The sequence below is a fragment of the Struthio camelus genome, chromosome 12 (genome assembly GCF_040807025.1).
Source record: "Struthio camelus isolate bStrCam1 chromosome 12, bStrCam1.hap1, whole genome shotgun sequence".
Lineage (NCBI taxonomy): Eukaryota > Metazoa > Chordata > Aves > Struthioniformes > Struthionidae > Struthio > Struthio camelus.
The window spans coordinates 24,072,359-24,100,198 of record NC_090953.1 but is presented as its reverse complement, the minus strand read 5'-3'; the positions used below and the strand labels follow the sequence as shown (position 1 = coordinate 24,100,198).

The window sequence follows — 27,840 nt, the reverse complement described above, 5'->3', positions numbered from 1 at the left end:
CCCTCTGACGACCAAGGATCCTGCAGCACGCGACGGTGTCTCTGCTCTCGCGCACCCAGAGCCGTACGGCAGCCACCTCCGCGTGGAGGAGCCGGCTCCCGTGCCCGTGCCCGTCCTGCACGCTGCGGCTCTGGATGGGCAGCAGCCCGATTCCCAGGGCACCCCACATCCATCCTCTCCAGCTCTCCCGCCTCTCCCCCATCAAATTCGGGCTGGCTGTGAAATCAGACTTGCAAATTGCAGCCTTTTCTTTGCCTCTACTTTTTTTCTTTTTGCCAGCTTCATTATTATGCACATTTCTCACGCGCATACCTTAGGTACTTCAGGGTTTGAGGAGGGAAAATTAGTCAAAAATAATCATTTCGATAGCGAACGTCCACTATTTTCAGTTCCTCGCTGGAAGCCCTTTCATTGTTAATTAGGAACAGGCTTGCAAGAATCGTAACTTAAAATTTTCAGTTGAGTCTTGATGTTGAAAATCTGCCTTCGCTTCCAAGGACCTTTTTTCGGTTTTTGCTTTTTTCCACCCGGAGAAAGCGGCCGCTGCTCAGGCGCTCGCTTTGCGCCTTCAAGAGAGGGAGAGGAGCAGCGCGGCGCCCGGAGTTGCAGAGAGCAGAACCGCGACGCTGCGTTTATCTCGTGAGCTGGCGACAAGGGGCAAAAGCCGAGAGCCCGCGTCCCTCCGCGCCGTCGGGGTGAGGCCCGTCGCCGGGGCAAACCGAGGCACAGGGAGCGAGCCCTGCTTTTTGCGCGTCGTTTGCCAAGCTCCTTGGCTCCCTCGGCGTTTTTGGCGCTGCCGAGCTGCAACTGGCGGCCGCGCTGGCCTCGGGGAGCACCCGAGGGTGCCGCGACGGGCTTTCCGGGCCGGCACGGCCCGACCGGCTCCCCCGGGCTTGCAGGGGAGGGCGCGTTGACGCGGCTCCTGGTTTTGGGAGCTGCTCGGCTCCAGCTGGAGCCGGCCGGGGCTGGGAAGCCGCCGGCGCTCGGAGCATCCGGCCGAGGGGACCTGGCTGCTGTCAGCCGCGGCGGCCGGGCCAGGCCGGGCAGCCTCCGCGCCGGGTCCCTCGCTGCAAAACCTTCGGTCCCACAGGGAAGGGGGGCGGGGGGGGGGGGGAACGAAAACAAAACAAAACCAAGAAAAAATATGGTTTTAAATATAGCGCTTTTCAGGTTGTTTTTTTTATTTGCTGCTGAGTGCTGAGCCCCGCGCGCCGGGTGGCTCCAGCTCCCCTCCGTCCGCAGAAAGGCGAGCGACTTCCTTTGCTCCTTCGGGGGGTGGGGAAGGCCGGCGAAACCAGCGCCCCCCACCACCCCGACCCCCCCCCCCCGCCGGCCACCCCGACCCAGCGGGCAGGGCCACCCCGACCCCCCCCCGGCCACCCCGACCCAGCGGGCAGGGCCACCTCGACCCCCCCCCGCCACCCCGACCCCCCCCCCGGCCACCCCGACCCAGCGGGCAGGGCCACCCCGACCCCCCCCCGGCCACCCCGCTCCCCCCTCCCCCCGGCCACCCCGACCCAGGGGGCAGGGCCACCCCGACCCCCCCCCGGCCACCCCGACCCCCCCTCCCCCCGGCCACCCCGACCCAGCGGGCAGGGCCACCCCGACCCCCCCCCGGCCACCCCGCTCCCCCCTCCCCCCGGCCACCCCGACCCAGGGGGCAGGGCCACCCCGACCCCCCCCCGCCACCCCGACCCCCCCCTCCCCCCGGCCACCCCGACCCAGGGGGCAGGGCCACCCCGACCCCCCCCCACCGACCACCCCGACCCCCCCCCCGGCCACCCCGACCCAGGGGGCAGGGCCACCTCGACCCCCCCCCCGCCACCCCGACCCAGCGGGCAGGGCCACCCCGACCCCCCCCCCCGGCCACCCCGACCCAGCGGGCAGGGCCACCCCGACCCCCCCCTCCCCCCGGCCACCCCGACCCAGGGGGCAGGGCCACCCCGACCCCCCCCCACCGACCACCCCGACCCCCCCCCCGGCCACCCCGACCCAGGGGGCAGGGCCACCTCGACCCCCCCCCCGCCACCCCGACCCAGCGGGCAGGGCCACCCCGACCCCCCCCCCCCCCCCCCCGCGCTGGGGCCGCCCCCGCCGGCGCCTCCCGCCCCCCGGCCCCGCGCTGCCCGGCGCCCGCCCCGCCTCCGCCGCGGGACCCCGGCAGGAAGCGGCCGCAGCCAATCGGGGCCGGCGCCGAGGCCGCAGCGAGCCGGGCGCTCCCGCCGGCGGCAGCAGCAGCAGCCGGGCCGGGCCGGGCCGGGCCGGGCCGGGCCGAGGGGGCCCCGCGCCGCGGTAAGTTGCCCCCCGTGGGCGGCGGAGGCGCTGCGGACGTGGCGGGGAGACCGGCGAGATTCTCCACCCCGCCCCGTTTCAGAGCCGAGGTGCGGGGGTGCCGGTCCGGCTCCTCGAAACCTCACATCCTGCCGATTCCCCATTTGGGGTGCGGCGCTCCCCCCCCCCCCCCCCCGCCGCCGCCTACCTCCCCCCCGCTGTCGAGGAGGCTCCGCCCCCTGGAGCGGCGCAGCGCGTGGGCGGGGTCGGCCTGGCGTCGCGCGTGGGTGGCGGCTGGCGGCGAGCGAGGGCGACGGGCTCCCCCTCGGCTCCCCGGCCTCGTGCTGCCCGAGCCCGGGCTTGCCGGAGCGTGCCAGCCCTCGCCCTGCCCGCGCAGCCCTCGCCCTGCCCGCGCAGCCCTCGCCCACGGCTCCGGGGGGCTCTTCCAGGAAACGTCAGCGACTGCCAGCGCTGGGGCTGCGCGCTGGCGCCGCATCGCGGTGCTGGGCGCTGCGCGAGCAGGGAGCGGGCAGCCGTCCCGCTCTCCCTGCCCTCGCCTCGGGGCGGCGCGCTGGCTCGACGCTGCGGCGCCCCGGCCGGCTGCCAAGCAAAGCAACAAAAGATGGGGGCACACGCCCTCTCCCCTGCGGAGAAGGGGGGAGAGAGGACGGGGCGTCGCGGTCCCCGAGGCGGGGGGCTGCCCCCGTGGGAGACCTTGGAGATGCCCGGGAGGAAAGGCCGCTTTCGGCGGGGCTGGGCCGGGAGAGCGGGAGGCGCTCGGGAGCCGCCGCGGGAGGGTAGGGAGAAGGCGGTGGTCGAAGGCGGAGGTGAGCGGGGCGGATGCAAGGCAGGGGGGTTTCCTGGATGGGTCTGCTTTATAAATATGTCCAGTTTTAAACACCGTATTCAATTTGTATAGTTAAGAAAATCATAGCGTGAAACTGGATGAGACAAAAAAAATTAGCTCAGAGCGGAGGAAATAATTGTTCCCCTTTTCTCAGGATGAACAAAAGGATAATTTGTCCCTTCCGTTCCGCCACCTTTGCCAAAGATCGTGCTTGATATCTCCAGCCTGGGCGGAGGACAGATTAGCTTTCCAGATCCCTGCACTCCCTGTCTCTCCGCCCGTCCTCTCAAGCACAGTCGGGACGTGCCTCTGCTGAGCCACGTTCCTTTTAGGATGCGCTTTGCTCCAGTTTGGGAGCAGGATGTTTCTTGCCAACACTTCTCCTGCTGCTTGGTGAGAGGTTGAGTGGGAACTAAAAATGGATGGAAGATTTTTTTTCTGGAGCGTGAAATCACTGTTGGGTCTAGAACAAACGTGGGGCTCTTTACTGGCGTAAATCCTGGGGAGGCGGTGGCGAGAAAGCCAAGCAGTGAGTGACCTCTGCCTGGGGACCTGCCAAAACTGGGTCCGTTTCAGACCTGGGCGTGAGGACAGCTTCTTCCCCCTTGGTTGCAGCAATAAGTGTTGCAGATGGAGCTCGAACGTTGTGGACCTTCTGCTCTTGGGGCACGCTTACTTGAGATACGTTGTGTGCCGGATTTCTGTTGGAGACCGTGCATCTCCTGCCGGGTGTCAGCAGCGCCTCGCTGCCAGCTTCCGTGGTTGGCTGACGTGCCCCGGATGTTGTGGATGCCGTTCCTCTGGAGGTTTTCCTTCCACCTCAGCTCTTCTCGGACTGTGAGGCGGCTCCTCATCTGGACGTTTCTGAAAAGCGGCCTTTCTGCTGTGTGTTGGTGAAGAGTGAGTGAGGAATTAGTGATGCACGCTCCCTGCGGTCCCTCTGTAATAGCCGTCACATGTTCTGTAGATGTTGCTTGCCCAGGTTGTTAATTGTTTACATATGCTTTGTAACGTGACTTAATTAGTCATTGTGTTTCTGTAGGATCAGATTCGGCCCTCCTGGCTTACAGCTTTTCCAAGGGAGTCGTTCATTCCCAGCGTTAGCTGCTACTTGACGTGGAGCAGTCGTGGCCTGGCTCTGAGATGCCTGGGGTCTCTCCTGCTGATTGTTTGGAGGGTTTTTTTAATACCTATGTGAAAACTTGTCTTTGGGGGTTAAGTGACTCGATTCCTCTCTCATTTACCCTGCGTTGCCACTAATGGCCTTTTCCTTTTCTCCTTCACTTGCATCCGACGCTCCGGTCAAGGGTCTGCAGAGCCCCTTGCGGAGGGCGCAGCTTTCGGCCATGTCGCCCGGGGCTGAAGCGCCTGTGGACTTGCACACGCGGGCCGAGGGGGTGCTCTCTGTGGCTGAGAGCACAGAAGATCCCGCAGGCTGGAGCGGGTACCCCTCCGGGCTGGGAGTGTTGGTGTAGAATAAATCGCGTGTCGCTCTGTAGTGCATCTGGAAACCCTTCAACATGCGGGATACGTAAGCTGGAAATTTATTACCCTAACACACGCACACGTGAACTTCACGTCTCGTGCCGTGAGAAACAGCGATGGCGCAGGCAAGGCGAGATCTTGCAGCTCCTTGCAGCTTCACGGTATCTCGGAGGCGTGAGTTGGTGAGCCCGTGTGAAACGGGGCTGTATTTCTGCAGGAGTAGGGGACCTGAGTCGCAGAAGGGTGAGACTGGCCTTTTCTAGAACCAGAGACAGGGTTAGGGACCCCGGTTCCCCAGCCCACAGCCACTCCCGCGCTTTTCCTTCCTCTGCTCCTTCCTCCTCTGTTTTAGGCGCGAGAGCAGGGGTTGCGCTCTCCTGGCCGTGACCAACGTGTAGATCTCTCTGGGGCTTTGCTTTGCACCCGGCAGCAGGGAGGGAGCCGTGCAGGTCTAGGGACGCTGCTGGGGTATGCTCTCTGTGGCAGGGTGAAGCCTGGGTGGACTTTGGTGGCTACGTCCATTGCCTGGCTCAGCCCGCGGGTCCTGGTGGGCGGCAGACCTCTGCTGGTGCCCTGGAGAGCTGTCACCCTGTGCAGCGCCAGTGCAGGCGGGTGCTTGACTGGGTGAGCAGAGGTGTCCGCCAACCCCCGTCGTGTATCGAAGCATGATCCCGTCATGGGAAAGGCTTATGTGCTCAGGCCCATATCAGAGGGTAGGGGCTGTGCTCCAGCCATGGAGGGCTCTTTCCTTCCTTGGGTGTTTATTGTAGTCCTGTATAGGCTTGGGCCATGTTTTCTTCTCCATCTTTATGGCAAACGGTTCTCCAGTGACTGTAGTTCTGGGTGTCCAGCCGGAAGCCTCTGGGGCTTGGTTTTCAAGCTATGTTGGACCTCCTGAAGGAACCACTGTGGGCCAGACTGTTGTCTTCTGCGCAGCACAAACAGAATCAAGGGAGCAGGGAGGGTCCCTGCAGCTTGTCACGCGTCCTTCTGAGACCCTGTCCCCTCTCGTGGGGCTTGTAGGCTCCCAGAGATCTCAAAGGGGAAATCCCAATCCTAATCCCACCAGGGGCTGCCCTTCCAGAGCTCTGTCTTGCTCAGGTTTTTGGCAGCACGGAGTTGTGCTGCTCTCCCCTTTGCGAGGACCCAGCAAGACTTTTAGGCTATATAGCCAAAAAATGTAGTTTGGTTTGGAGTTCTGTTGTGTGTGGGTCGTAGCGGCACCAGAATTAATTTATGCTAGCGTGTTTGCAAGAAAAAAAAACCTCCACCCTATGTGAAGGTGCTCCTTCAGCTGGTTTTGTCTTGGTGAACAGAGAAGTGAGCTGGGAAAGGGACTCTAGGGATGATTTGACTCCCCAGTGACCCCATTCCACTGTGTCTTCTCTGTTTCAAAGCCCCAGGTGGGGAAACTGAGGCGGGGGAGGCATAGCGACTTTCCCAAACCAGGAGGAGAGCTGGGAACAGGCACCAGATCTCCTGCAGCTGATCCCCGTGTTTAGCCTCCAGCATGTTGCTCCCAGCTCTCCAAGTGGGTATGCTGCCCCACTTCTGCAAGCCGGAGCGTTTGCCGTCTGCATCCGCTGGTGAAAATCTGTGGAAAAGGAAAGAGCTCCAAGCGCAAGCTTGAGGGAGGTGACTCACCGTTTCCCTTCCCTTGCGCGGAGCTGCCGGGGCAGCCGAGCGTGACGTTCGGGTGCCCCCTCACCCTCTCCCACCGTGACTTCCTCCCTTCCTGTCTGCTCGAGGTTTGGCACCGGGGCTGGCGCTCCGCTCGCCTGCTTAGGAAAAGGCTGTCCTCAGCAGCAGGCAGGGAGGTGATTAAAGAGCTCAACCCGGCCATTTGCTTTCCCACAAGGAGCCTCGTGCTTCGAGAGGAAGGAGAGCAGACGGTCAGCTCCGCTCTCCCCCAGCAACCACAATTGCTAGGTAATGGGTGGAAAGTGGGGCAGCTGCGGGGCACGAGGCAGCGGGGGCGAGCGGCCAGGACTTCAGGAGGGCAATGAGACGGCTTCTATTTCTAGAAGACCGCAGGGTGACGTCAGGCGCATCGGGTGGCCGGTCCGTGCCCCGGTTTCCCCTCGACGGTCCTTTGGTTGAGTGCTTGGAGATCTTCAGGCGTTGCTTCTCCTCTTCCCCTGGGCAAACCTGCCTCGGCTGTAACGTTTGATTGGGAGAGAGGGCTCCAAGGCTGGGTGGCCCAGGAGTGGAGATGCTCCACGCGTTGCTGGAGCCTCCGGGTGCCGCGCTGCGCGCGTGCCCAGCGCACGCCTGCCATCCTCTTGCCGCTCGGCTTCCCCACCGCCTGGGCAGCGAAGGCGGCTAGGTGGGAGTCGCGGCCTGAGCTCGGGAAGGGGGGAGCCGGAGCTTTGAAGGTCTGTTGGGGTCTTGCATTGGCGTTTTATCCGTATGGGGCTGGTGCCCAGGTCTTTGGGTGCTGGGGGCAGCTGGGGACCAGCTGTGGATCCCCGGGGGCAGCGGCTGTCCCGGGCGCCGTGGCCGCCGTTCGCGCGGGCTGCGGGGCTGCCCCCCGCCTCTCCGCGCCGGGCTCGCGCCCGCCCTTCAAAGACCTTCTGCCTTCCCTCCCGGGGACCGAGCGCAGTCGGATGCCGGTCCCTGGGAAGGCGTTGAGGCTGCTTTCGCCTGACCGCGAGGGGCGGGCGGACGCCCGTCGCTCAGGGCGCGCGAAGCAAGCGGCAAGCGTCCCTTCGGTCGAGCGCCGTGCCCGAAAACGGTGAGAAGCGCCGGGGCGGGCGCGGGGGGCCCCGTCCCGCCGGGCCTGGGTGCCGCGCCGCGACCCGCCGAGCGGCCAGGCTGCAGCTGGGCCTTGGCAGCGCCGCCGGCCCGGGTGAATAGCCCCTTTCACGGGAGCGGAGCGGCGCCTGGGCCCCCTGTGCTCAGCGCTTCCCGGCCGGCGCTGGCGCCGGGACGCGCGGAGACGCCCGCCCGGAGCCTGAGCCCGCCGGTGTTGCGTTTAGGAGGGGTGCGACTGTGCATTCGGAGGGAGCTGAAATTTTTCGGGGGAAGAAATCGCTGGCTGCAGCCGTTTTCTGCCTGGAAAAGCATCTGGCGTTGAAGGGGTGGGGGGGAGCGGAGCTTGCAGCCTCTGCCCCTCTGGTTTTCGCTCAGGCCTTTGCAACGGGGCTTTGCGGCCCCCGCTGTGGGGCTGGCTCCAGCTCCATGCCGCTTGGGCCTGATGGGGAGGGAGGGCTGAGACCTTCCGAACTCGTTGCTCTGGTGAGCCGCCTCGCAGGGTCCGGCGGCGGGAGAGACCGGAGCACGCCAACGCCGGCGTCCGTGGCTGAGCGGCCGTCGCGGAAGGAGGATCTCCTGAACGTAGCCAATTTGGGGTGCTGCTGGGGCACCCCGGCGGTGGGTTGCACCCTTCCGCGCCCCCGGCGAGGGCGGGGGGCAGATGCCGAACTCCAGGGGAGCAGCGGAGGGGCCTTGCGGGGACCTGGGGAGGGTGCGGGGACCTCCGAGGGTGTTTGTCACCCGGCGGCGCGGGAGCTCCTGGCAGTCCCCGGGGTGCCGGGGCCGGCGGTCCTCCGGGAGGCCGGAGCTGGTGGGGACGTCCCCGGTTTTGCAGGGAGAGGCTCTGCGAGCGCTGGCTGCCGCCCGGAGCCTCTTGCGGAGCCGCCGCGCGCTCGCGGGTCACGCGGGGTCCTGCGCCGTCTCGGCCAAGCGGGGAGGGCCGCGGCGGGGGGGGCGGCCGGCGCCGGGCGGCCTGCCCCTCGCCTCTCCTCCTCCTCCTCCTCCTCCTCCGGCTGCGGGACGCTCCCTCCCGTTTCGTTCCCCATCTTTGGAGGCAGCTTCAGCCTTCGTAGGCCGGGCTGGAAGTTTTCATGCCGTGAGAGGTGAGCGTGGCGGGCGCCCGGAGCCGGGAACCCGCAAACCTGACAACGCTCCGAGCCGTTTTGGGGCGCTGCGAGCGGGCTTGTCGGCGCTGCCGCTCGCGGGACGGAGAGGGCGAGCGGCAAACGCTGCGGGGCAGAGCCCCGAGAGGCACCTCCTGGAAACCGAGCGGGGAGGAGAAGCGGAGCGGAGAGGCGGGAGGCGCGCCGGCCTCGCGGAGACCGGCCTCCTCCTCGGCTACCAGCCAAGCGGCTCTGGCACGAGCGCCGGCTCCGAGCCCGCTGGCTCGCCGCAGGCAGCGCTCGGACGTGCTCCAGCTGATGCACGTTAAGCGACCGCCCCTCGGCTGGCCGAGGAGCCCGGCTGGAGGCGAACAACCCTCGGCCGGCCGCGGCCTTGCAGCCGGAGGGCGAACGGCTGGCGGGAGCGAGACGGGGCGCCAGCGGGGCCGCCGTTCCCGAGGCCGGGCGCCCGAGCGGGGCGAGTTGGGGCCCGGGACGTCCCGGCTCTGGGAGGCAGCGCGGGCGCCCGCCGAGCGGTCGGCCCCCGTTCAGGCGGCAGAGCTGCCCGGCTCTGAAGCAGGCTCCCTCCGGCGGGAGGAAGGCCGGCCCGCGGCGGCTGCTCCGGGCGGCCGCGGCGCCCGGCCGCTGGGAGAGGGGTCGTTGGCAGCGCAGGGGTGGCCGGAGGCTTCCTTGAAATCAGCTCGGTGCAAGCGGAGAGGAAGGGTGGCAGGCCGGCGGGCCCACGGGCCTCTTCCCTTCCAGGATGCCGGTTGCCGGCCTCGTGCTCTCTGCCTCTCGTTCCCGCTGGGATCGCTCGCCGTTTCACTGTTTTGCTCTGTTTTTCTTCAGCTCAGGGCAGCTGCCGCGAGAGAGGAGATTCCCCTCGTCCGGGACGCCGGGGCCTTGCTTGCACCGAGGATGCTCTGCCCGTCGCTCGTCCTAGGAGCGCTGGCGTTCAGCCTGGCGGGTGAGTGGGGCGTTGGGGTCGGCCTGGGAGCCTGGGCTGCCTGTCGCCGCTCCGAAGGAGACGTCCGTCCCCAACGCGATGTTCGTCCCGAGGAGCTGCCTTAGACCCGCGGCCGGCTCGCCGGGAGGCAGTGCCCAAGGCCTTTCTGCTTGCGAGGGAGGGCGCCTGACCTTCCTTGCAGTTTCGCAGCCCTCCGGCCTCACGCAAGCGCCCTGCGAGACGGGCACGGTCTCGGGTACGTGCTGGGTTTCTGCTGCACGCAGGTGCCCCGGCCTGCCGGCTCGCCCCTCGGCAAGGGGCGCCACCGGGCGCGTGTTGCAGCTGAACGACGAAGGCACGGCCGGGTAAATTAACGCGGTCTGTTAATCGCCTCTGCTCCTGGCTCCGTCCCCGTGCATTGCAGCTCTTGGGACCTACCAGCAGCGTGTGACCGCTTGCAGAGAGGGACGCGGCGCCCTGGCCAGGCCCCCAGAGCCCTTCGCTGTGCTGCCGGTGCTGATGCTGCCCGGAGCCGCGATCCCCGTGCCCGCGGCGCTGGGACGAGCACCATCGCCGGCAGCTCTGGAGACCTCTTTGCTTGTGCCTCGGGAGCGTGGGCTCTCGCGTCCCAACCCGCTCGCGGCCACCGGCGGTGGGACGGCCCGTTCCTGCAGCCTGGCTGTGGATTGGTGCCGAGGGGATTTTGCTCTCGGCCCTGGCCCTAACACAGTCTCCCTGAGTACCGTATGCGGCGAGCCTGAGGCGTACCGCTGGGAGGCTGCAGCACCCACGTGTAACGCCGCAGCCTGGGAGCGTGACGTCCGCTCTGCGCGGGGACTGAGTCCTTTTGGGATGTTCCCCAGCCGGCAGCAGTTACAGCCAGGCTAGATAACGCTCCTGAAACGGGCTGGCGTTTATTATTAGCTGGAGGTGAACGCGGCGCTGTCGAGTCTGCCAGGAACCAGGCTGGCTGCCCGAAAGCCGTTCTGGACTCTGCGAAGGACTTGTCTGCTTGTCTGCCTTCGCTGGCAGGTTTCATCTGACCCAGCTCCTTCCCGCATCCCTCCTGTGCTCCTCTCGTACTGTCGTCCTTCACGCGGCTCCTCTTCATCTTCCCTCCTTGGGTGCGAAGTGTCTCGTGGTGGATGTCGCTGCCCTCGTCCCTAGTGAGGTGTTTGCTGTAGGTAGTGGCTTTGCTCTATCCTGGAAAGGTTGTTGAGATCGGAGTGTGAAACCTAGATGCGGATATACCCACAGTCCTCCTCCCCTGGGCTGAAACGAGCTTTTTGCCCTTTCCTCCTGCCTTGTTAGCAGCTTGGGGGGGATTAGGAGGGAACCGGTGAACACAAGCACTGATGTTCTCCCTGGCTCTGCTTTGGAGGGCGTTGGTGCCCGTTGCCTGTGGGAGACCCCCGGACCGGTCCCAGGGATGGGGAGAGCGAAATCCTCTGGGAAAATCCTGCGAGGCTGCGAGGGCCTGGGGGTCAGATCTGCACCTCCGCAGTGAACCGTAGCCAGCTCAGCAAGTGCCACAGGCGCAAGGGGGAGCTTGCGCGTTGGGCTGAGCGGCGCTGGTGGACCAGCGGGGCTTGGCTGCGGGTGGCAGAGGTGCCTGGCTGGGGCGCATCGCAGCGCGAGCTGGCCGCAGGCTGCGTAAGCCGTTCGAGGCCGGTGCGGAGGGCAGAGGGCCCAGGAGGCGACGCAGCGTGCAGCCCCGGCGTGGCGGAGCTGGCGTCGTGCCCTGACAAAGCGGCGTGGTGGGCATCGCTCCGCGGCACGGTGCGCACCTTGACGCAGAGGTGGGGTTGGCGTTGCACCGCGGCGCGGTTGGCGTCGGGTCCGGGTGCAGCGGCAGGTTGGCATCGCGCTGGAGTGCTGGTGCCACCTAGCGCCTGCGAGACCGGTGGTGGCACCCAGAGCTGGCTTTTCTGCGGGACGCTGGTCTCTGTGCGAAGCGGGTCCCCGCAGCCACCCCTCCGGCCGGGCTGTGGTTCGTGGGGTAAGGGGGCTTTCAGAGGGCTGCTGTTCTCACCCTCTTGACGCCGCTACGCTGCCTGCCCGTCCTGCAGAGAAGCCAGCTTTGTGCGACGTCCAGGCGCGGGCGGCCTCGTCTCCCGGGCCTGCCCTGAACTCCTGCCGCCCGCGGCGCCCACCCCCAAGGTGTCCCCGCGCCGCACTCTCCCTCCTCTGAAACCTCCCTCCGCTGTGTTTTCTGCCCGTTTGCGCCCACCACGCTTTGCAGCAGCCTCTGGGCCGCGGTGGAGGCAGTCCCAAGTCTTCCAGCCCAGGGGTTAGACCCTCCGTCACCTGGAGACCTCAGCGATTGCCTACTTTATCTCAGTCTGATGCGTGGCCTGCTGTCAGGGTGGCCTCTAGGCCCTACCGAAATGCATAACCTATCTGCAGCTGCCGAGGGCCAGGGCTGAGGAGGGGCTGTGCCCTCGTCGCCTCTGGGGACAGGAGCGTGTGGGGAGACGGCTCGTGTGCTGCCGGGCACGGTGCTAACGATTTTGCCGAGCCGACGGGAAAGGCTGCGGCACGAACTGCGGGCACGTCAGCAAGGTAGGGAGTCAGAGCTGTAAACAGCCAGGCGAGCCTCAGCAGAGCTGCGGGGTGGCTCCAGGTTTGGGTGTCCCCGGCTGCTCCCTGCCAGCCCCGTCTGCAGAGCTGTGATCGCGAGAAGCAGCGGTTGCTGCTCTTGGACAGCTGAGGGCAGCAATACCCAAGGTTTGGGATGTGCCATGCAGCCTGCCTGGCTCCCCCCGGTCGGGGCTCCCCCGCGAGGCCAGGCTCCCCGCGGGGTGCAGGTTTCTCTGGCCGCCGGTATGCGTGAGGACTGGATGGCAGCGGCATGAGCCTTTCTGGGAATCGATGCTGGGGAAGGGTTTGGAGATGCTGGCTGCGCTCCGATCTCTTCTGCGGGCATCGTCGTAGAGCGGGAATCCCAGGCGCCTTGCAGCTTCGGTCGGCGGCGTGTCATCCGTTCCTGCAGCCTGGCTCTTCCCGCCTGCCGTAAGCGGTCGCTGTGTGCTTCTGGGAGGCTGTGCTGCTCCTGCCCAGAGGTAGCTGCCTTTTGCAGGTGTCCTCCGCCTCTGCAGAACAATCCTGCAAAAAGCTCAGTGCAGCAGAGCGGGGCTGGTGCAGATGGAGGAGTGTAACCTCAGCAGGGATGGGAGAGGGTGGGAAGTCCTGCTCTGAGGCCCTGGAGATGGGTGTGAGCTCCCCTCTTCTTCCCCCCGCTCCTGCAGAAGAGGAAGCTAACCCATCTTTTGCAGGTTCTCTCCCGTCTCAGGCCTTTCTGCTGAGATATAAACCAGGAGCGAGGGAAGTGTTTCTAGGGGTCTCATCAACATGTGCTTTTGCTCTCTTGCCACCCTCCTGCAGGTGCCATGGATATCCAGGTCCCGGATGAGCCAGTGGTGGCTCTGTTTGGCCGAGATGCCACCCTGCACTGCGCCTTCTCCCCTGAGGCCAATTTCAGCCTGAACGACCTGACCCTCATCTGGCAGCTGACGGACACCAAGCGCTTGGTCCACAGCTTCTCTGGTGGCAAGGACCAGCTGGCTGACCAGGGGGGAGGCTACGCCAACCGCACGGCCCTCTTCTACGACCAGCTGGCCCAGGGCAACGTCTCCCTGCTGCTCCGGCGTGTGGAGATCTCCGACGAAGGCAGCTTCACCTGCTTCGTCTGGGTCAGCAACTACAGCAGCGCGGCTGTGATGCTGCAAGTGGCAGGTGAGAGACGGAGGGTGGGGGTGTCCCTGCGCCCTTCCCCAAAGAGTGGGATTGTCTCCCATCATACTTTTGTCCGTGGTGGAGCATCTCTTTCTCTCTCCTTCCCTGCCAGGGTCTCCCCTTGAATTCAGTTCTCTCTGTTAGAGACTAGCCCTGCATCTCCCCCAAATATTGCTACCGGTGGGTCTAGTCCCTTCCCTGTCATGATGAGGAGGCTCACAGCTGGGTGCAGAGGCAACCTGGCTGTGGCCTGTGCTGCTCGAATGCTGAGCTGGATATGTGAGATGCCAGCAGCCCTGTCCTCAGGTCCCATATGGGTGCCTCCTCTATGTATTGGATGGGGACGTGCATGGAGCAGGACTGAGGCACGTTTTCTCCCAGCTGGGCCGGGGGCTCCCCTGAGCTATCCTCAACTTTCAACCTGCTCCTGGGAAACACTGTTTCTCTGGCCACCTGATTTCTAGCACCCTGTGAGAACAGTGTCCTCGAGCTCTTGGGTATAGGAAGGTGACAGGCATCTCCCTGGTGTGGGGATGGAGCTGTTGGTCCTCCAACAGCTCCTGTGATGGAGGTAGGGGTAGATGCCTTGAGGAAGTAGGGAGAAAAGGACCATTGGTTGCTCCAGAGCATGATCGTTCAGTCATCTCTGTCACCTCGTGCTGGCTCTCCTTTCCCTTTCAGCTCCCTACTCCAAGCCCAATCTGAACCTGGAGCCCAACAAGAACTTGAAGCCGGGGGATCTGGTGGCAGTGACTTGCCATGCATCCCGTGGCTACCCTGAAGCCACTGTCCTTTGGCAAGACAGCCACGGCAGCAACATCACGGAAAACGTCACCACGTCTCAGGTGGCCAACGAGGAGGGTCTCTTTGATGTGCACAGCGTCCTCCAGGTGTTGGTGGAGCCAAGCAGCACCTACTCCTGCCTGGTGCGAAACCCAGTGCTGCAGCAGGAGACCCACGCCTCCGTCACCATCACGGGTGAGCCAGCGAGGGGAGGTCAGGGATGGGGGTCTCTCTGAAGAAGGCGGTGATCTTTGCTGTAGCCTAGAGCTTCCCCTGGGGCTGCTACCCTGTATTCCTGCTCTGCCTCTCTCCCATCCCAGTCCCTGGACCTGCAGGATGGTTCGTGGCTCTGTTCTCCTCCCCAGTTGCCTTGGCGCCAGCGTCTCAGCTTGTCTCTGGAGGGCTGAGCTATGGAGGCACTTGCTGAGCTGCAAAAAGCTTCTCACAAGAACTGTGAAAGAGTTGGGAAAGGTCTGGGTGTGTTTTTCTAGGACTTTTTAGTCTCTGGCTTTGCTAATAGTCCTGTACGAGTCTAAACCGCTCCTGAAGCCACCACAGGGCATGTTATTCTTCCTCTCCTTTGTGCATAGTCTTATGGCTTTGGGATGCTCTTGAGTCAGTGTCGGGGTGCTCCGTCCTAGCAGTGGCTGCAGCAATCCCTGCTTAAGACCCTACCCAAATACTGCATTACTTGTAGTCTCAGCTGACCTTCTAATAACTAATCTTGACTGACAGACCCTTTGGCACCTGGTATTAGGGTGGTGATTTTCCACCGGGGGCATTTTGCGTTGCAAGTAGTGTCTTGGCAAACTTTCTGCTTAGCTTCCCTGCTCATTACACCTCTGTGACGCCTGTACACTGTTAATTAGAGTCCCAGTGGGCAGGCAATGACGTGTTGGATGGTTGATGGCTCCCTTACAGTTCGGGGCTGTTTTCCAGACGTGGAGACTGCCCTGCGTGAAGAAAAGTCGGGAGGAGAGGGAGCTGTGAAAACAGATCATAAATATAGGCTGGCCTAGTTTATTAACCACTGTTTATTGTACAGGCAGCGCTGTGCCGTAAGAGCATCGTTCAGCCTTGCCACTTCCCTCTGACAGCGTCTTGCTCTGATGGCCCGATAAATGAGAGTTTAGTGGCATTTATCATGGATGGGGCTGGCAGGGGAGGGTGGGCAGGGCTCAGTCAAGGAGACTGGCAGGGCTGTGTCAAGGAGCTGAGTAATGTGGGCTACCGAGAGGAGACAGGGCTGGCTGCGGGGAGAGGGGTCCGGTCTGGGTGGGAGGCTTTGGGGGACGCCAAGCCTGTGACGGACAGGGGTGATGGCTGAAGGTGGGGCTCTGCACTGCCAGGGCGAGACGGGCTGCGCGGCTAAGATGGGAGGGATGGACCAGTCGTGCCAACAGCCGTGAGCTGATAGGGATGGGGCCAAGATAAGCGCCCTGAATCCTGGCCTCCTGGAGCCGGGGCATGGATTTGGGGGCTTTGCCGTCTCTTCTCCTGTTGTCCTTGGGGTTCTGCTCTGTTTGCTGTGGTCTGTCCCAAAAGCTCCCGAGCGGGAAGAGAGGTGCTCTCTGAAGCTATGTGTTCCTCCTGGTCTACATGGCAGAGCATGGATTTGGTCCAGGCTCTGTTTCCAAGGAGTTTGACTCCTTGGGCTCCGTCAGATGCTTTGCAGGGCTGGTGACGAGCTTGCTGCCAACTACGGATGGCTTCCAGTTGTCCTCGCTAGCTCAGCTTTTATAGGTGCCTTGGAGCTCTTTATAACCTTGTACGCTCACTGGTAACATTAATTAGTGTTTAATTATCCTTGGTACAGCGTTGCTGGGTTGTGAAAGAGGGTCCCTGGTGGAGCATAAGCCTTTTGGCTGGATACACCAAACTCTTCCAGAAAGGCTAGCACAGCTGCGCGGATGTTACCTGGAGAGAGGGCTGTCTCTGACAAGGCTAGCGGTAGCCACGGCTGGTGAGGGCAAGGTGGGAGCTGGCTCTCATGGCTTTGCAGGACCCGTGTCCGTTGGATGCAGTGTCCGATGGAGGCCACAACGCCTCCTCCACAGGCGATTCTTCCTTCTGGAGGAGCAGTGATGCTGGCTTGGCAGCAGTGAATCCACATCCTGCGTCCACGTGGGTATTGTCCCCTCCTTTGAGAAGGTGGACCTTCTGCAAGTGTGTGCAGAGCACTGGGAGAGGACAGCCTCGTGCGGACGTAGGTTTATCCCTACCTGTGAGAGGAGGGTACCAGCCTGCACGGGAGGGTGAGAGCTGACTGATGCTGATGGTCATCACCTTTGCATACGAGTAGATCACGCATCTGCTAAAGTGCTCCCACTAGCAGCACTGACAACGTGTCCACGGTTCTTGCTTCACATCACCCAACAGCAGGAATTTTGTTGTTATTGGTGGCAGAGGAGTGGCTTTTTTGCGGTTGCCTCCTTAGCGTGTGAGCAGATGTTCAGCATTGGGAATGACACGTGTGAGGGCCGGATTTGGGCTGGTGAGGTGCCGCGGATGCTGTTAGTTGCGAAGGAGGAGCTGTGTGCGTTGGAGAGATCTACGTTCGCCTTGTCTCCTCCCTGCTACGGTTCACTGCTAAAGCAGAACGAAGGGCCTGAGAGCCCAACGGGAGTGCAGCGCTGGCTGGGAACGTCCCCACGTGCAGTTCGCTCATCTCTTCCAGGCCTGACACGTGTTTAAACAACCAGCAGCATATCCAGTTGGCACAGGCTCTGCGTCTCCTCCTTTCCAAGACCGTGCAGCACCCCCCAAGCATCTTTTCTCATGTTGTCCTGCCCTGGCTGCCTCCGTTTCTTCTTCCCCCTTGCTAGCGGCGTGACTTTGTGCCGCAGAGGGAATTGCTGGGGGATGCAGCCGGCTCGTCAGCAGAGCCTGACAGCCGGGAAGGGAGCGGTGACGGAGGGAGGGCTTTGGCCTGGGTTCAGGCCCTCTGCAAGGGCAGTGTTTGCTGTGGCGGGGAGACGTGGTTGTTATCCCCTCTCCCGTGATGAGGTGGGCAGGGGTGTGTAAATTCGCTGTTGGAGCCCGCAGGAGAAATTCCTTCCTGTCCCTGCTGGTGATTAGCGGGGACCCTGGAGCTGGACAACTGGTGGGTCCCATCACTTCCATCCTGGCGTGACACACCACAGAGATTTCCAAATTCCTCAAAATTTGAAGTCCCTTTTGATCCCAGCACATGCAGTTATCTGGGATTTACGCAAAAAAGAAAGGAGGGAACCGAGTCTGCCTGTACTTGAAGCAAATGCGCCCGGGTGGGATCGGGGCTGAAAGAGCAGCTCCTCTAGCAGGTTCCTTCTCTCCACCTGGGCTGGTCCTTGGAGGCGTCAATGTTCTCCAGCGTGTTAGGCTGGTGGTGGACAAGCCCAAGGGTCAAGCCAACGAGCCCTTTTCTCCTCCGAGGGATATCTGTGCCTAGCTCCGTGGAAATATGCCCAAACCACGGCTGCTGCCCGCCACGCTGTGGCCGTGTGTGGTGGGGAGCGTGCCCGGCCATCCCCGATCCCGTGGGGGGCCTGCGTGCTTCCCGGCTCCCGTGGCGTTAGATGAGAGGGAGCGGGTGAGCAGTTTCTAATTCTTCTCTTTAGCTTCTTAGCGAGCGACGGGTCAGCTTGCAATTTGAAATTATTAGCGCAATTATTTAAAGGTTAATGAAGTATTTTATAGAGTGACTCAACCTGCTGATTTCCTGCTCTCCCGGCCGGATCCAGACCTGCTGGGAGAGGCTGCAATTAGAGGAGCTGGTGGTTTTATTTCCCCGGACCCAGACGGCCGGAGAGCAGCGAGGCGCTGGCAGCGTGCTGCCGTTTGCTGAGGCTTTGCCGGGTCGGGCTCTGCCAAACCTGCTTGCAGCGACCCCTCGCCAGAGCCGCGAGGGCTCTGCACCCCGTGCTGGTCCCCAGCTGCTTCGCCCGGGTGATCCGCAGATCCTGGGGAGCCCCTCGCTCCCTTTGCTGCTCTCACGGACACGCAGGCCAGGGTCGTCCCGCGAGCCTCTGGCGCGGCTCCCAGTTGGCAGCGCCGGCGGGCGCTCCGTGCGGCGGTCACGCTGCCGGGGACGGTGGTGCCCGGCCGGAGGGCTTCCTCGCGCCGGCGGCCCAGCACGCGTCCCTTCCGTCGGGCGGCAGCGCTCACCGTGGCGGTATTTCTGTTTTCTTCCCTCCAGGCCAACACCTCGCCTTCCCCGCCGTGGCGCTCTGGGTGACGGTGGGGCTCGCCGTCTGCGTCCTCGGGCTGCTCGCTGCCCTGGTGTACGTGTGCCAGAAGAAAATCCGCCAGAGCCGCGAGGAAGAGGAAGAAAATGCAGGTAACGTGCTCGGCCCTGCGGCGGGTCGTCTCGAGCGATGCCGGGGGTTAAGTGCCCGTTTCCCTCCCGCCCAGAGGAGCAGCTTGGCTGGAGCCCGGCCCTTAGGGATGAGGTTTGCAGCCTGCGGGAAGTTTGTCTTTGCAACAGGCAGCAGCAGTCTGGGAGGGAAGGGAAGTGAGAAAATAGGCTTAATGTTATACCTGCCGCCTGTCCTGCTGGTCTCTGGGAGGAACGGAGAGGGTCCTGCCTGTGGTCTGTTTGGAAAGAGAAGATGAGAGAGGAAAGAACTTGAGTCTCCATAAAATCTGTGCAAACAGTGAAGATGGTCGAACCTGCCCATAGGGCTGGGAAATTCCTTCCCCGCCTCCGGCAGCCCGAACGCGGCAGCGGGGAGAGCAGAGGCGCCGCGGGAGGAAGCGAGGAGGGATTCCCACGCGCGTCGCTCGTTCCCCGCTCGAGAGGCGGCGGGGAGGAGCGAGCCGGCAAGCGTCTTGCACGCTGGCGTGTGGTGGGACTACCGTGCCCCGGGGCCTGCCGCCGTGCCAGGGTGCGCGTGGGCCTGGCCTGGCACTCTGCTCACCTGGGCTTTTTTTGCAGTTCTGGCCTTGCTCGGCAGAGCGCCTCTGCTCGGTGGCCGGGCTGCGAACGGGACGAGCGGGATTCGTTGGAGCGTGGGTAGCGGTCGACCCGGGAGCGTCCTTCACCTTTGCAGGAGAAAAGCGGGCAAACGAGGGCCCCGCTTGCCTCTTCCGTGGTCGGTGTCTGAAGCAGGGCAGGCGAGTCACGCGGCTGATTCAGGGAGGCAGGATTGAGCTGGCCTAACTGCAGATGGTCGCAGCGTAGACAGATGTCAGCTAAACAGCATCTGTGGAGAGAGACGTGCAGCGACCCGTTTTAGCCGCCTTGCGTTGGATGAGATACAACGAGGCCCTGGAGGTACCTACCTCTCTCCCGTGCCGTCCGATGGGAGGTGAGATGACTCCTACCCGAGCCATCACGCATGATGCTCCTACGTGGACATTTTGTCTCCCTCTTCCACCTCTCTGTACTCATACTCGATCTCTCCCGGCATTTTTCCCTGCCTTCCGCTCTCCCGCGAGCGTTGCGCGTCCCCCTCTCTCCTCCGCGCGTCCTGCCTGACGTCCCTACCCCCTCGCTCGCTCGCTGGCTGTCTCTTGGGAGCGCTCTCGTGCTCTAATCCACGGGCGGACGTGGAGCTTTTCCTCCGCGAAGATGCCTCCAGCGTTTGCCGCCATGGAAATGTCAGGTGTATTGACAGACGGAGATAGCATGAGACGGAGCCGCTCCGCGCGCTCCCTCGCCGGCTCCTTTATCCTTGCCTGCCCGCGCTCTGCTTGGAAAGAATTAATTAAGGCCGTGCTGTCGTCTCGCAGGACGCTCTCCGAAAAGCCCGCTCTGAAAAACCGGCCTGCACCCACTCCGTTTTCTACGTTCTTGTCTTTTTCCTGTTTTCTTTATTACGGAGAGGCGCTTTCGTGAAAAGCTCCTTGAGAAGTGCCGTTGGGCTCTGCAGAGGGCTGTGCAAGCAGCTTTGCTGGCGGTGCTGATTTGTTTGCTCTCGCTAACTCCAGGGCTGAGGTACTTTGCCAAAGCTCAAAAAAAAAAAAAAAAACCCCAAACTTTCTCTAATAGTATCCTAACGTGGGGCCGTCAGACCGGAGCCTGCACCGGAGGCTGCCTGGTCTGGTTCCTCCTCTCTCTGCCGGGGACAAACGATGGTCTGCAGACGCCCTCGCCGCTCCATGCGTTGCCAGGGCAGACGGGCTCTCGGCGCCCAGCCCCAGGGCTGTGCCGTGTCGCCAGGGCTGACCGGCCCGAGGGGTTTTTCTCCAGCAGATCGCGGAAGGTGGCTTGGGAGTTTCTGTCCCTTGGGGTTTGTAACACAAGATCAAGCCTATAAGATATGGGTTGGCTTGAAGGCCATTCCGATCGTCTGGTTTGATTTATTCATTTATTTTATTTTATTTTCCCCCCTCCTCTATAACAGAAACCAAAGTGAATTTTGGCTTTTGATAGTGGATTTGAAGTGCCATGAAGCAAGGCCATGGCCCCAGGCCAGCTGACCTCAGTCCTTCTGCATCACGAGACCGCTCCCAACCCTCCGTGTTTTTCACTGACTGCTGCACATCCTTAGCCACAAACCTCTGCTCCGAGCGTCAGTCACTTGAATCCGGGCAGGGACCCGTCCCCTGTGCCTGAAAGCAGAGCGCTGCTGCAAGACGCAGCAATTTTTGCTGCTTTTGCAACAGATGTGGTGGGGTTTGAACTTCTTTTGGCCCTTGCTCCTCCCCTGTTGTGTTGCTTCGCCGTTTGAGAAGCTCCAAGCTGTTAGGTGTAACTAGGAACTCGCAGCCCTTGGAAGTCATAAGGGAAAAGGCCACGCAGCTGTCCGGAAAAGACTGGCCGTTTACCCAAATAACAAGAACGTTTGCAGAGAGGTTTGGTGGGAGAGTGGAGGTTGTGCTGCAGGGTGGCCTCGGTACCCGGCGGTGGCGGGATGTCCTCGGAGGGAGCGGCAGCCTGGCAAGCTCCGCGCTCGGGTGTGCGGGGGACCCTGGGGATCCTGTTTCTTGCTTGTCCCGCGCGCAGCTCTGCGGCCTGCTCGCTGCGGGTGCCCTCGGCACCTCCTGGCCCTGTGGGTGCTGCGGGCCAGGTGCCTTCTGCGTCGATCCTCAGTCCTGTCCCTCTGGTCGTGCAAACTGGGGGAAGCCGTGGGAAAGGCCCGGGTGCACGTGCAGCGGGGAAGGGGATTAGCTGATGCTCTTCCGGGGCTCTCGCGAAGGATTCCTGCTGCCTGGCTGAATTGCAGCCCTGTTTTCTCGGGGGCAGACGTGGGCCCAGCAAGATGCTGGGCAAAGCCAGCGGGCAAGGCTTGCGCGGGGTGAGGCTGCGTCTTGGAGGGAGCCGCGCAAGGCTGGGGGGCGAGCGGGGCTCCCTCCCGCTCTCTGCAGGCGCGGTACTGGCTGTCGTGCGCCAGGGCAGGATTAGGAAGCAGCTGTATCCTTAGGTGCCGCTGGGTCCATGCGGCCGGGAAGAGCTTCCCAACGATTCCCCTTGCTCTGCTTTTCCGGAGCCCTGGAGGCAGCCTGGAGCTTGCCTGCAGGTGCCGAGCACGTGTTGCGGGAGGAGGAAGAGGGCATAAACCGCACTTACGCTGCCCTGGGCTGTTGGCACCTTGGTGCCGAGCGAGCTCCCCGGGCCGGGCTGTCCAGAAGGCCCTCGCGAGCCCTGCTGGCGCTCTGCGTGAAGCGCCGCGCCGAGCCCCTGCGAGCGCCGCTCCGGGCGGCAGCCCTGCTGCAGACAGGGAGCCGCGTGGGTTTGCACTGAGCCAGGTCTCCTCTGCCTCCTGCGATGGGGAGAAGCGGCTCCTTGCTTGTGGGTACCGGCGCTGCCCCGTCACCGCCCCGGAGCCGGTGCAAATATCCCCTGCACGGAGCGGGGGAGCCAAGCTCCGCAGTGGGGCTGGGACGCTGGAGGGAGGGCGCTGGTTGGAGCTGGCTGCCGGCCGCCTCCTCCCCAAGCAGCTCCGCGTCTCGGCAGCGCCTCGTCCCGAGCGGAGCCCGGCGCGCGCGCGCCCAAGCAGCCGGGGTCGGAGGCAGCTCTGAGCGGCGTCCCCTAAGCCCAGCCAGCAGTGACGGTACCGGGAGGGCGCTGCCGCGGTGGGGGCTCTGGTCTGTGGATGCTTCATGTGCTCCCGGCTTTTATTTTGCAGGGACGGAGGAGCGGGACGAGGAGGGGGAAGAGCCCAAGACAGGTAGGTGCGATATCAAAGCCGTGGGTTCCCGGAGCCCGAGGCTGGCTTGCCGCTGCGGGGCTGCAACACCTGGGCACCGGGTGTAAAGCGGGCTGGAGGGCGAGCGCGGGGTTGGATTCCTTCATTTTTCCAGCCAACGAACCCGTCAGCCGCGCTCTGATCCGCTTGCACGTACGGGCGTAATCTGCTGTAATCTACTGAGTTAATTATACACGTGGTGATTCCCTTTATCTGCTCTGAGCACAACAGCAGCCTGGTTGCACACGGAGCGGCTTGCGCCTGATGTCGTCTTGGGAGCGAGCGTGGTTGGGACGCCGGCTCCTCGACGGCTTTTGCTGCCGCTGAGGTTTAAGGGCTGGGAGTTGGTTTGCGATGGAAATTTTGGGCTTAATTATTGCGGGAGCCGGGCAAACGCCGCGGGTTCTCAAGGACAGCGTGGATCTAAGAGACGGGGGCGATTCTCCCCTTGCAAGCCGCCGTGCCGCGCGGCGTACGTTGTGAGCTGACCGCCTGCCCTTCTGCCTTTTTGCAGCCTTGCAGCCGCTGAAGAGCGCAGAAAACAAAGAAGGTAAGCGTGTTGGGCGGGCGCCCGCGGAGCGGCGGGCGTAGGGGCGAGAGCTGGCTCGTTGCAGCAGAAACCGCGTGGGCTCGAGGCCGGCAGCCGGCTGCAGAGCCCGCGGCTGCCCCGAGCGCTCTGCTTTAGCTCTGCCCTCGCTTCCGGATTTGCCAGTCGCTTTGCAGTCCCGCTCGGCGGTTCCGTTGCGAACCGAGCAGCTGGTGATTAAGACTCCTTGCAGAGCGCGAGAGAAACGATACTAAAATCTGAGTGTATAATATCCATTGCATTTCCATCATCTATCGATTTTTTTTTTTTATTTTTTTCCCCTCCAGTTTACTCTAGGAGAACAATCAAATTTCCCTAGATCAATGATTTCCAAGCATCAGGGCAGCCTCTCTTCTCGCTTGGGCTGCTCTTGCTCCAGCTTGCGCTCATATCTCCCGTTAAGTGACGTGACTGATGTCTTTGACGTGTTTGTTGTCTTATCCCCTGCCCAGGAGAGGAGCGAGTGTTATGGGGAGTTATTTCTGAGTGGTTCCTTGAGGGTACAGGTTGCCTGTGCTTCTGCTAGGGAAGGTACATCACAGACGGGGAGGCTGTTGTGGCTGGGCTTCTTGAAGCAATCTGAGCTACGTTTGATCTATTCTCTTTGCTGAGAAAGTTGGCTCCTCTCTGGCTTTCTCCAGCACGTAGTGAGCTCTCTTGGGCTGAAGCATGTTGAGGTGTCCTGGTCTTTACACCTAGAGCATTACTGAATCTTCTGGGTGCTTTTGCTGCTGGGTGAAAGCCTTGACCTTGGGAAAGTAAGGGGAGCAGGGCAGGGAGCGGACTGTCCTGGGCTGTGCTCCCGGCCCCGAGGAGCCACGTCTCCCACTTACCTGCTGTGCTCCGGCTCGGAGACGAGAAGGATGTTGTATGACCAACTCAGGTGGTTGCTCATAAAGCTGGGATGGCGTTGCCTGGGTAGCTGGAAGGGCTGCAAAGTGCTGCCGGTGGGGTGGGAGCTGGTTGCGAGGAATTTGGGGCCATCTCCTGGCATATAAACCGGCTGCAGCGGGTGTGGGAGCTGCGATCATCCAGGGGAGGCTGCTCCCCAGCTGCAGGCTCCTCCAAGCACCTCCTCTGCTCCCAAACCTCCCCCCGTTCTTGCGCTGATTTCCCTTCTGCAAATATTCTTCATCCGTGAACTGATCTTGCACTGGGCCGTCTCGGGTCAGGGGTCTGTTAAGCTCTGTGTGGTCAGTGCCCTCAGTGTGCTAATGGGAAGGTATTTGGTGGGATCCGTCCTCCTTGCCTTGCGGAAGAGGAGAAGGAGGCAGGGGGAGCAGTGTACTGCAGCCGTTATCCCTCCCTCGCTCTCCCGATGGAGTTGCACGCTTTCCCCATGCGGATTCCCAGGCAGCAGCCGGATGTTGAATTTCTGATGAAAATTCATGGGAATTGGAGTCCGAGGCCCCGTTTCTGCCTTCCAGCATCCTCTGCCAAAGCCACGGGTCGGTGCTGCCTGTGACCCATCGCGGCCCGCTTAGGGGTTCGAGCGTTTTCTGTGTCTCTTCAGCCCCACTCTTCACCAACTTGTTTCCCTTCCAAGATCTCAATCTTTTAATTTATTTCCCCTCTTATTAAAGGCAGACTGTCCCAGCAGAGGTTCGGTCTCAGCCATGGCTGAATCGCCGCTAATTCCACCCTCCCTCCTCCGTTATTAATGGCCCCGCTTTTTCTCCAATGCTATCTTTTCCCCTCCTGACAGGTTTGTAAAAGCCTTTTCTCTCCTTCGCACCTTTAGCTGAAGCATTAACTGGGTCTGCTTTTTTTTTTTTTTTCCCCTTTTCCCCCTCCGCCCCTCTCCGGGGGCCTTATCTTCCCCTTGCAAACCGCGCGCTCCTCTTGCCTGCCTCTTGGCTTCTCGTCTCCCGTCCGCCTCGTTCGCTTAACCCCGCGCCTGTGCGCGGCCCCTTTGCTTGCTCCTCGGCGGCCGTTTTCAGCAGAAACGCCGCCTGAATAACGGCATCTCGGAGGAGTCTCCCGCTGCGGGTCTGTAGCGAGGAGCTCGGAGGCCCAGCGAACGCCCCCCGCGCGCTGCTGCGTCCCACCTGCCGCCGGCATCCCCTCCTGGGAAAGGGGGGGGGGGATGTCTCCGCGTGCCGTGGCCGAGCCCCGCCGCCTCCGCGGCCCGTGCCGCTTTCCTCGGCGCCCGGCTGCCCCGGCGGCCCCCGCTCCGCTCGCTCGTGGGGTGCTGCTCGTTTCTGGGGGCCCGGGCCCCGCGTTGGGAGCCCGTCGGTTCGGGTGTTTTCCCCCCACCTTGCGCTGCCTCGTGGGGGTTTTTTTTACGTTTGTTTTACAATTTCTTGGCGTGCTGTCCTGTCTTCTGCTTCCTTCCCCCCCTCTTTTTCCTCCCAGATAAGGAACAAGAAATCGAGTGAGGGGAGCTGGGCGAGAGCGCCGAGCAGCACGCCGGGCCGCACAGCAGCCGAAACGTCCCCCGTCTCCACCCTCCCGCGGGGGCGAGCTCCGGCAAACCTAGGAAGCGCCCCAACGCAGACCTGCCCCGGCCAACGGCACAGCGCTCGGGCCCCGGGCCGTGACCTTCCTCCTCCTCCTCCTCCTCCGTCCGCCTCGTCTCCCTGGCCCGGCAGAGGCTGAAGCTCGCTCCGTGCCCAGCAAACCCTGCAGCCAAACGGGGCCCCGTCCCTCGTTGCCCTCCGTCGTGCAGGCAGCGAGCGGCCCTGGGACGGCCCGTGTTCAGCCTGGACTGAGCGGACTTTTATTTCGCCCGCAGCGCACGGTGCGCCCCATCTCTCCGCGCTCGGATCGGGGCAGATCGAGGAATCAGCCGGGAGGATTTTTTTCTTTTCCCGAGGGATGTCTGCCCCCGGAGCCGGCAGCAGGGAGAGGAGGTGCCTGCTGGAGGCCGGGCTCGGGGAACCTGCTGGCCAGGCGAAGCCCTCCGTCCTCCACGCGGTGACAAGGCTGGTGCTTCTGGCCCGACTCGGGCGAGCTTTAGCAGAACGTGCCCGTGAGCCCGCTGCGGCTGGGCTCGGGGGCTCCGCTCGGCAGGCGTCTCCGGGGACGTCAGCGGGGCGGTGGCGGCTGCGGTGACGATGCACGCGGGTGGCTGCTCCCTTGGCTCCGGAGCAGCAGCTGGCGCGGGGCACGTACAGGTTGCAAACCAGTTCAGGACCAGCGGAGCTACGCTGGGGATTTCTCATTCCTCGGTTTGCTCCTTGAATAACCCGGATGCTTACCCAAAACCCACCGCTGTGCTCGAGGCACTATTGCAATTGCCAAGTCAAGCGTTGGAAAGCAACGTCCCCTGCCCCCTTTGGGACAGGCGATGGAAGGTGTCTGGTGACAGAGGCGGGGGACCGTACCACGGGAAGGTGGGTAACGCCTCTCCTGGGACCTGGGTTCAGTCTCTGCTCAGCTACAGCTCCTGGCGGGTGCTGGGAAAACTACCTAAATCAAGTTTTTAAAGTGGTGTTTGTGCATTTGTGGGGCGTGCGACGGGCGAACGTTCCCGGCCGGATCTGCAGCCCGGGCCGGGCATGCCGTCACGTGCTGCGTAATACTACGGGCTTTGTCAAGTCAGGTTCTGAGAGTCCCGAAACGCACACTGAAATCAAGGAGAAAGTGGTTAATCAGAGCGCGGCTCCTTCAGGGAGCCCTGCCTGGCCTGATCAAGGCAGGGATCCCCGGGCGCTGCAGCGGGTGGCCACGCAATTAAAGGCTGAATCGTAATTCGTGGGCACAAGGGGGATGCGCTAAAGCCTGGCTTTCTGGGCTTTCACAGCACTTGCCTTTGCAATTGGAAAAAAAAAGTTGGTTTAACACGGCTTGTTGGCGCATGCGGTGGGAGCGCAGCCCCGGGCAGGCCACCGGCTGCCTGAGTTAGGGCCCAAGTCGGAGCTGTGGCGTTAAGCTGAGCACGGATGGATGCAGAAGGGAGAGCCCAAAGTCAAGGGCGGGTCAGCGTTACACCAGGGGGTTACGCGTGGGGCTTCCCCCCGCCTGGCCTGGCCTGCTGGAAAACCCTGGCCCACCCCTCCTTGGTTTTTAAGTGCAGACTTAAGAAATGTGTTCACTGGTCGCGTGTCTTTGGTCCCGCTCAGGCTGGCAGAGAAGTGACTGCTGTGCTGGAATCGATGGTTCTTCTGTTGTTTTTGTTATTTAAATTCCAGGATCTGGAGGTTTTTGTGCCTTGACAAATAAATTCTTGGATCTTTTTGGACAGTGTTTTCTGGCCTTGGTGTGGTTTTTGGGAGGGGCTGGAAAGCAGCTCTCGCTGGTCCTCACTCGCTTCAGAAGGGGACATCACGGAGCAGTGATGCTGTGGGATGGGAGTGGGGAGCAGGCGTGTTTCGGGAGGTCCAGGGGATGAAGGCTGCCATGCCTCGCTGGGGAGCCGGGCCCTCGCTGTCCCCGGCCAGGGTATTGCGACTCCGCCTGTAGCCCAGCCGTGCTGGATGCTCCAAAGGATTTGCAGCTGCAGGGTAGTACAGCAGAGCAGACCCGTCCCTCGCTCTGTGCAGCTGCCCAGGGAAAGCAGGCTGCTTACAGATTTAGATATTATTTAGTCTTGAGGACTGTGCCTGGAAAGCCTCCATGTCATTCCTTGCTGGAGATGGGCTATCAGCGTGACAAATCCACCGATCGCAGTGGCTGAAGGCAAACTAGCAGTTGGAAACTGAAGGCTGGGGTTTGGGTTCACTCTTCTCATTTCTCTTGTAGGAAAAAGTTCATGCAAATGCCAATGAAATGGGAGAGGTTTTCGTTTTTCTTATGAGCACCAGATCATGTCCTGCCCAGGTATGTTCCCCTATCCAGACTACCAGAAATGGGAGGCTGTTTGACGTGTGCGCCCCTGTTGGAAGGTGGCACCTGCTGGACTATCAGAAGCAGAGGAGGAGAAAGGAGGGTTTTTTTTTCCCCCACTTCAAAGCCTCATTTCCTTGGGAAATACAACCTACGGGATTATTCTCCAGGCTTCTCCATCCATCCTCCTGCAGGACAGTCACTTGTAAGGCTTTTGGCCATCTGTCACTATGTTTCACAGGTAGTGGGACCACATGAGTGTCCTGGCAGCCAGTCAGCCTGAGGAGTTGCTCCAAATTAGCTGATAGCACGCCGTATTTTCTTTCTGGCCGGGTTGCCAGAGGAGACGAGGAAGGGAGCTGATTTTTTTTGGTGGAGGAGATTTAGGGAGCAAAGGACACTGTTCTGTAGGAAAACAGGCTTTATTAGTCCCACTGCTTGCAGAACAACCT

General features: G+C 62.5%; 1 protein-coding gene across 6 annotated transcripts; it reads left to right on the top strand.

The window, feature by feature from the left end:
• The first annotated feature begins 2,194 nt into the window (after positions 1–2,194).
• Positions 2,195–26,809, top strand: CD276 (CD276 molecule). Of its 6 annotated transcripts, none has more exons than XM_068958784.1 (8): positions 2,195–2,292; positions 9,310–9,427; positions 12,791–13,141; positions 13,823–14,119; positions 18,102–18,242; positions 21,976–22,017; positions 22,550–22,585; positions 24,977–26,809. In XM_068958784.1, the coding sequence occupies exons 2-8, from the start codon at positions 9,379–9,381 to the stop codon at positions 24,997–24,999; spliced, it is 939 nt and encodes a 312-aa protein (XP_068814885.1). In that variant the 5' UTR covers positions 2,195–2,292; positions 9,310–9,378; the 3' UTR covers positions 25,000–26,809. The 6 variants fall into 6 exon arrangements, with proteins under 6 accessions (XP_068814885.1, XP_068814884.1, XP_068814882.1 ...); XM_068958783.1 differs by lacking the exon at positions 2,195–2,292 and adding an exon at positions 2,551–3,098; XM_068958781.1 differs by lacking the exon at positions 2,195–2,292 and adding an exon at positions 3,162–3,511.
• Positions 26,810–27,840: the final 1,031 nt, after the last annotated feature.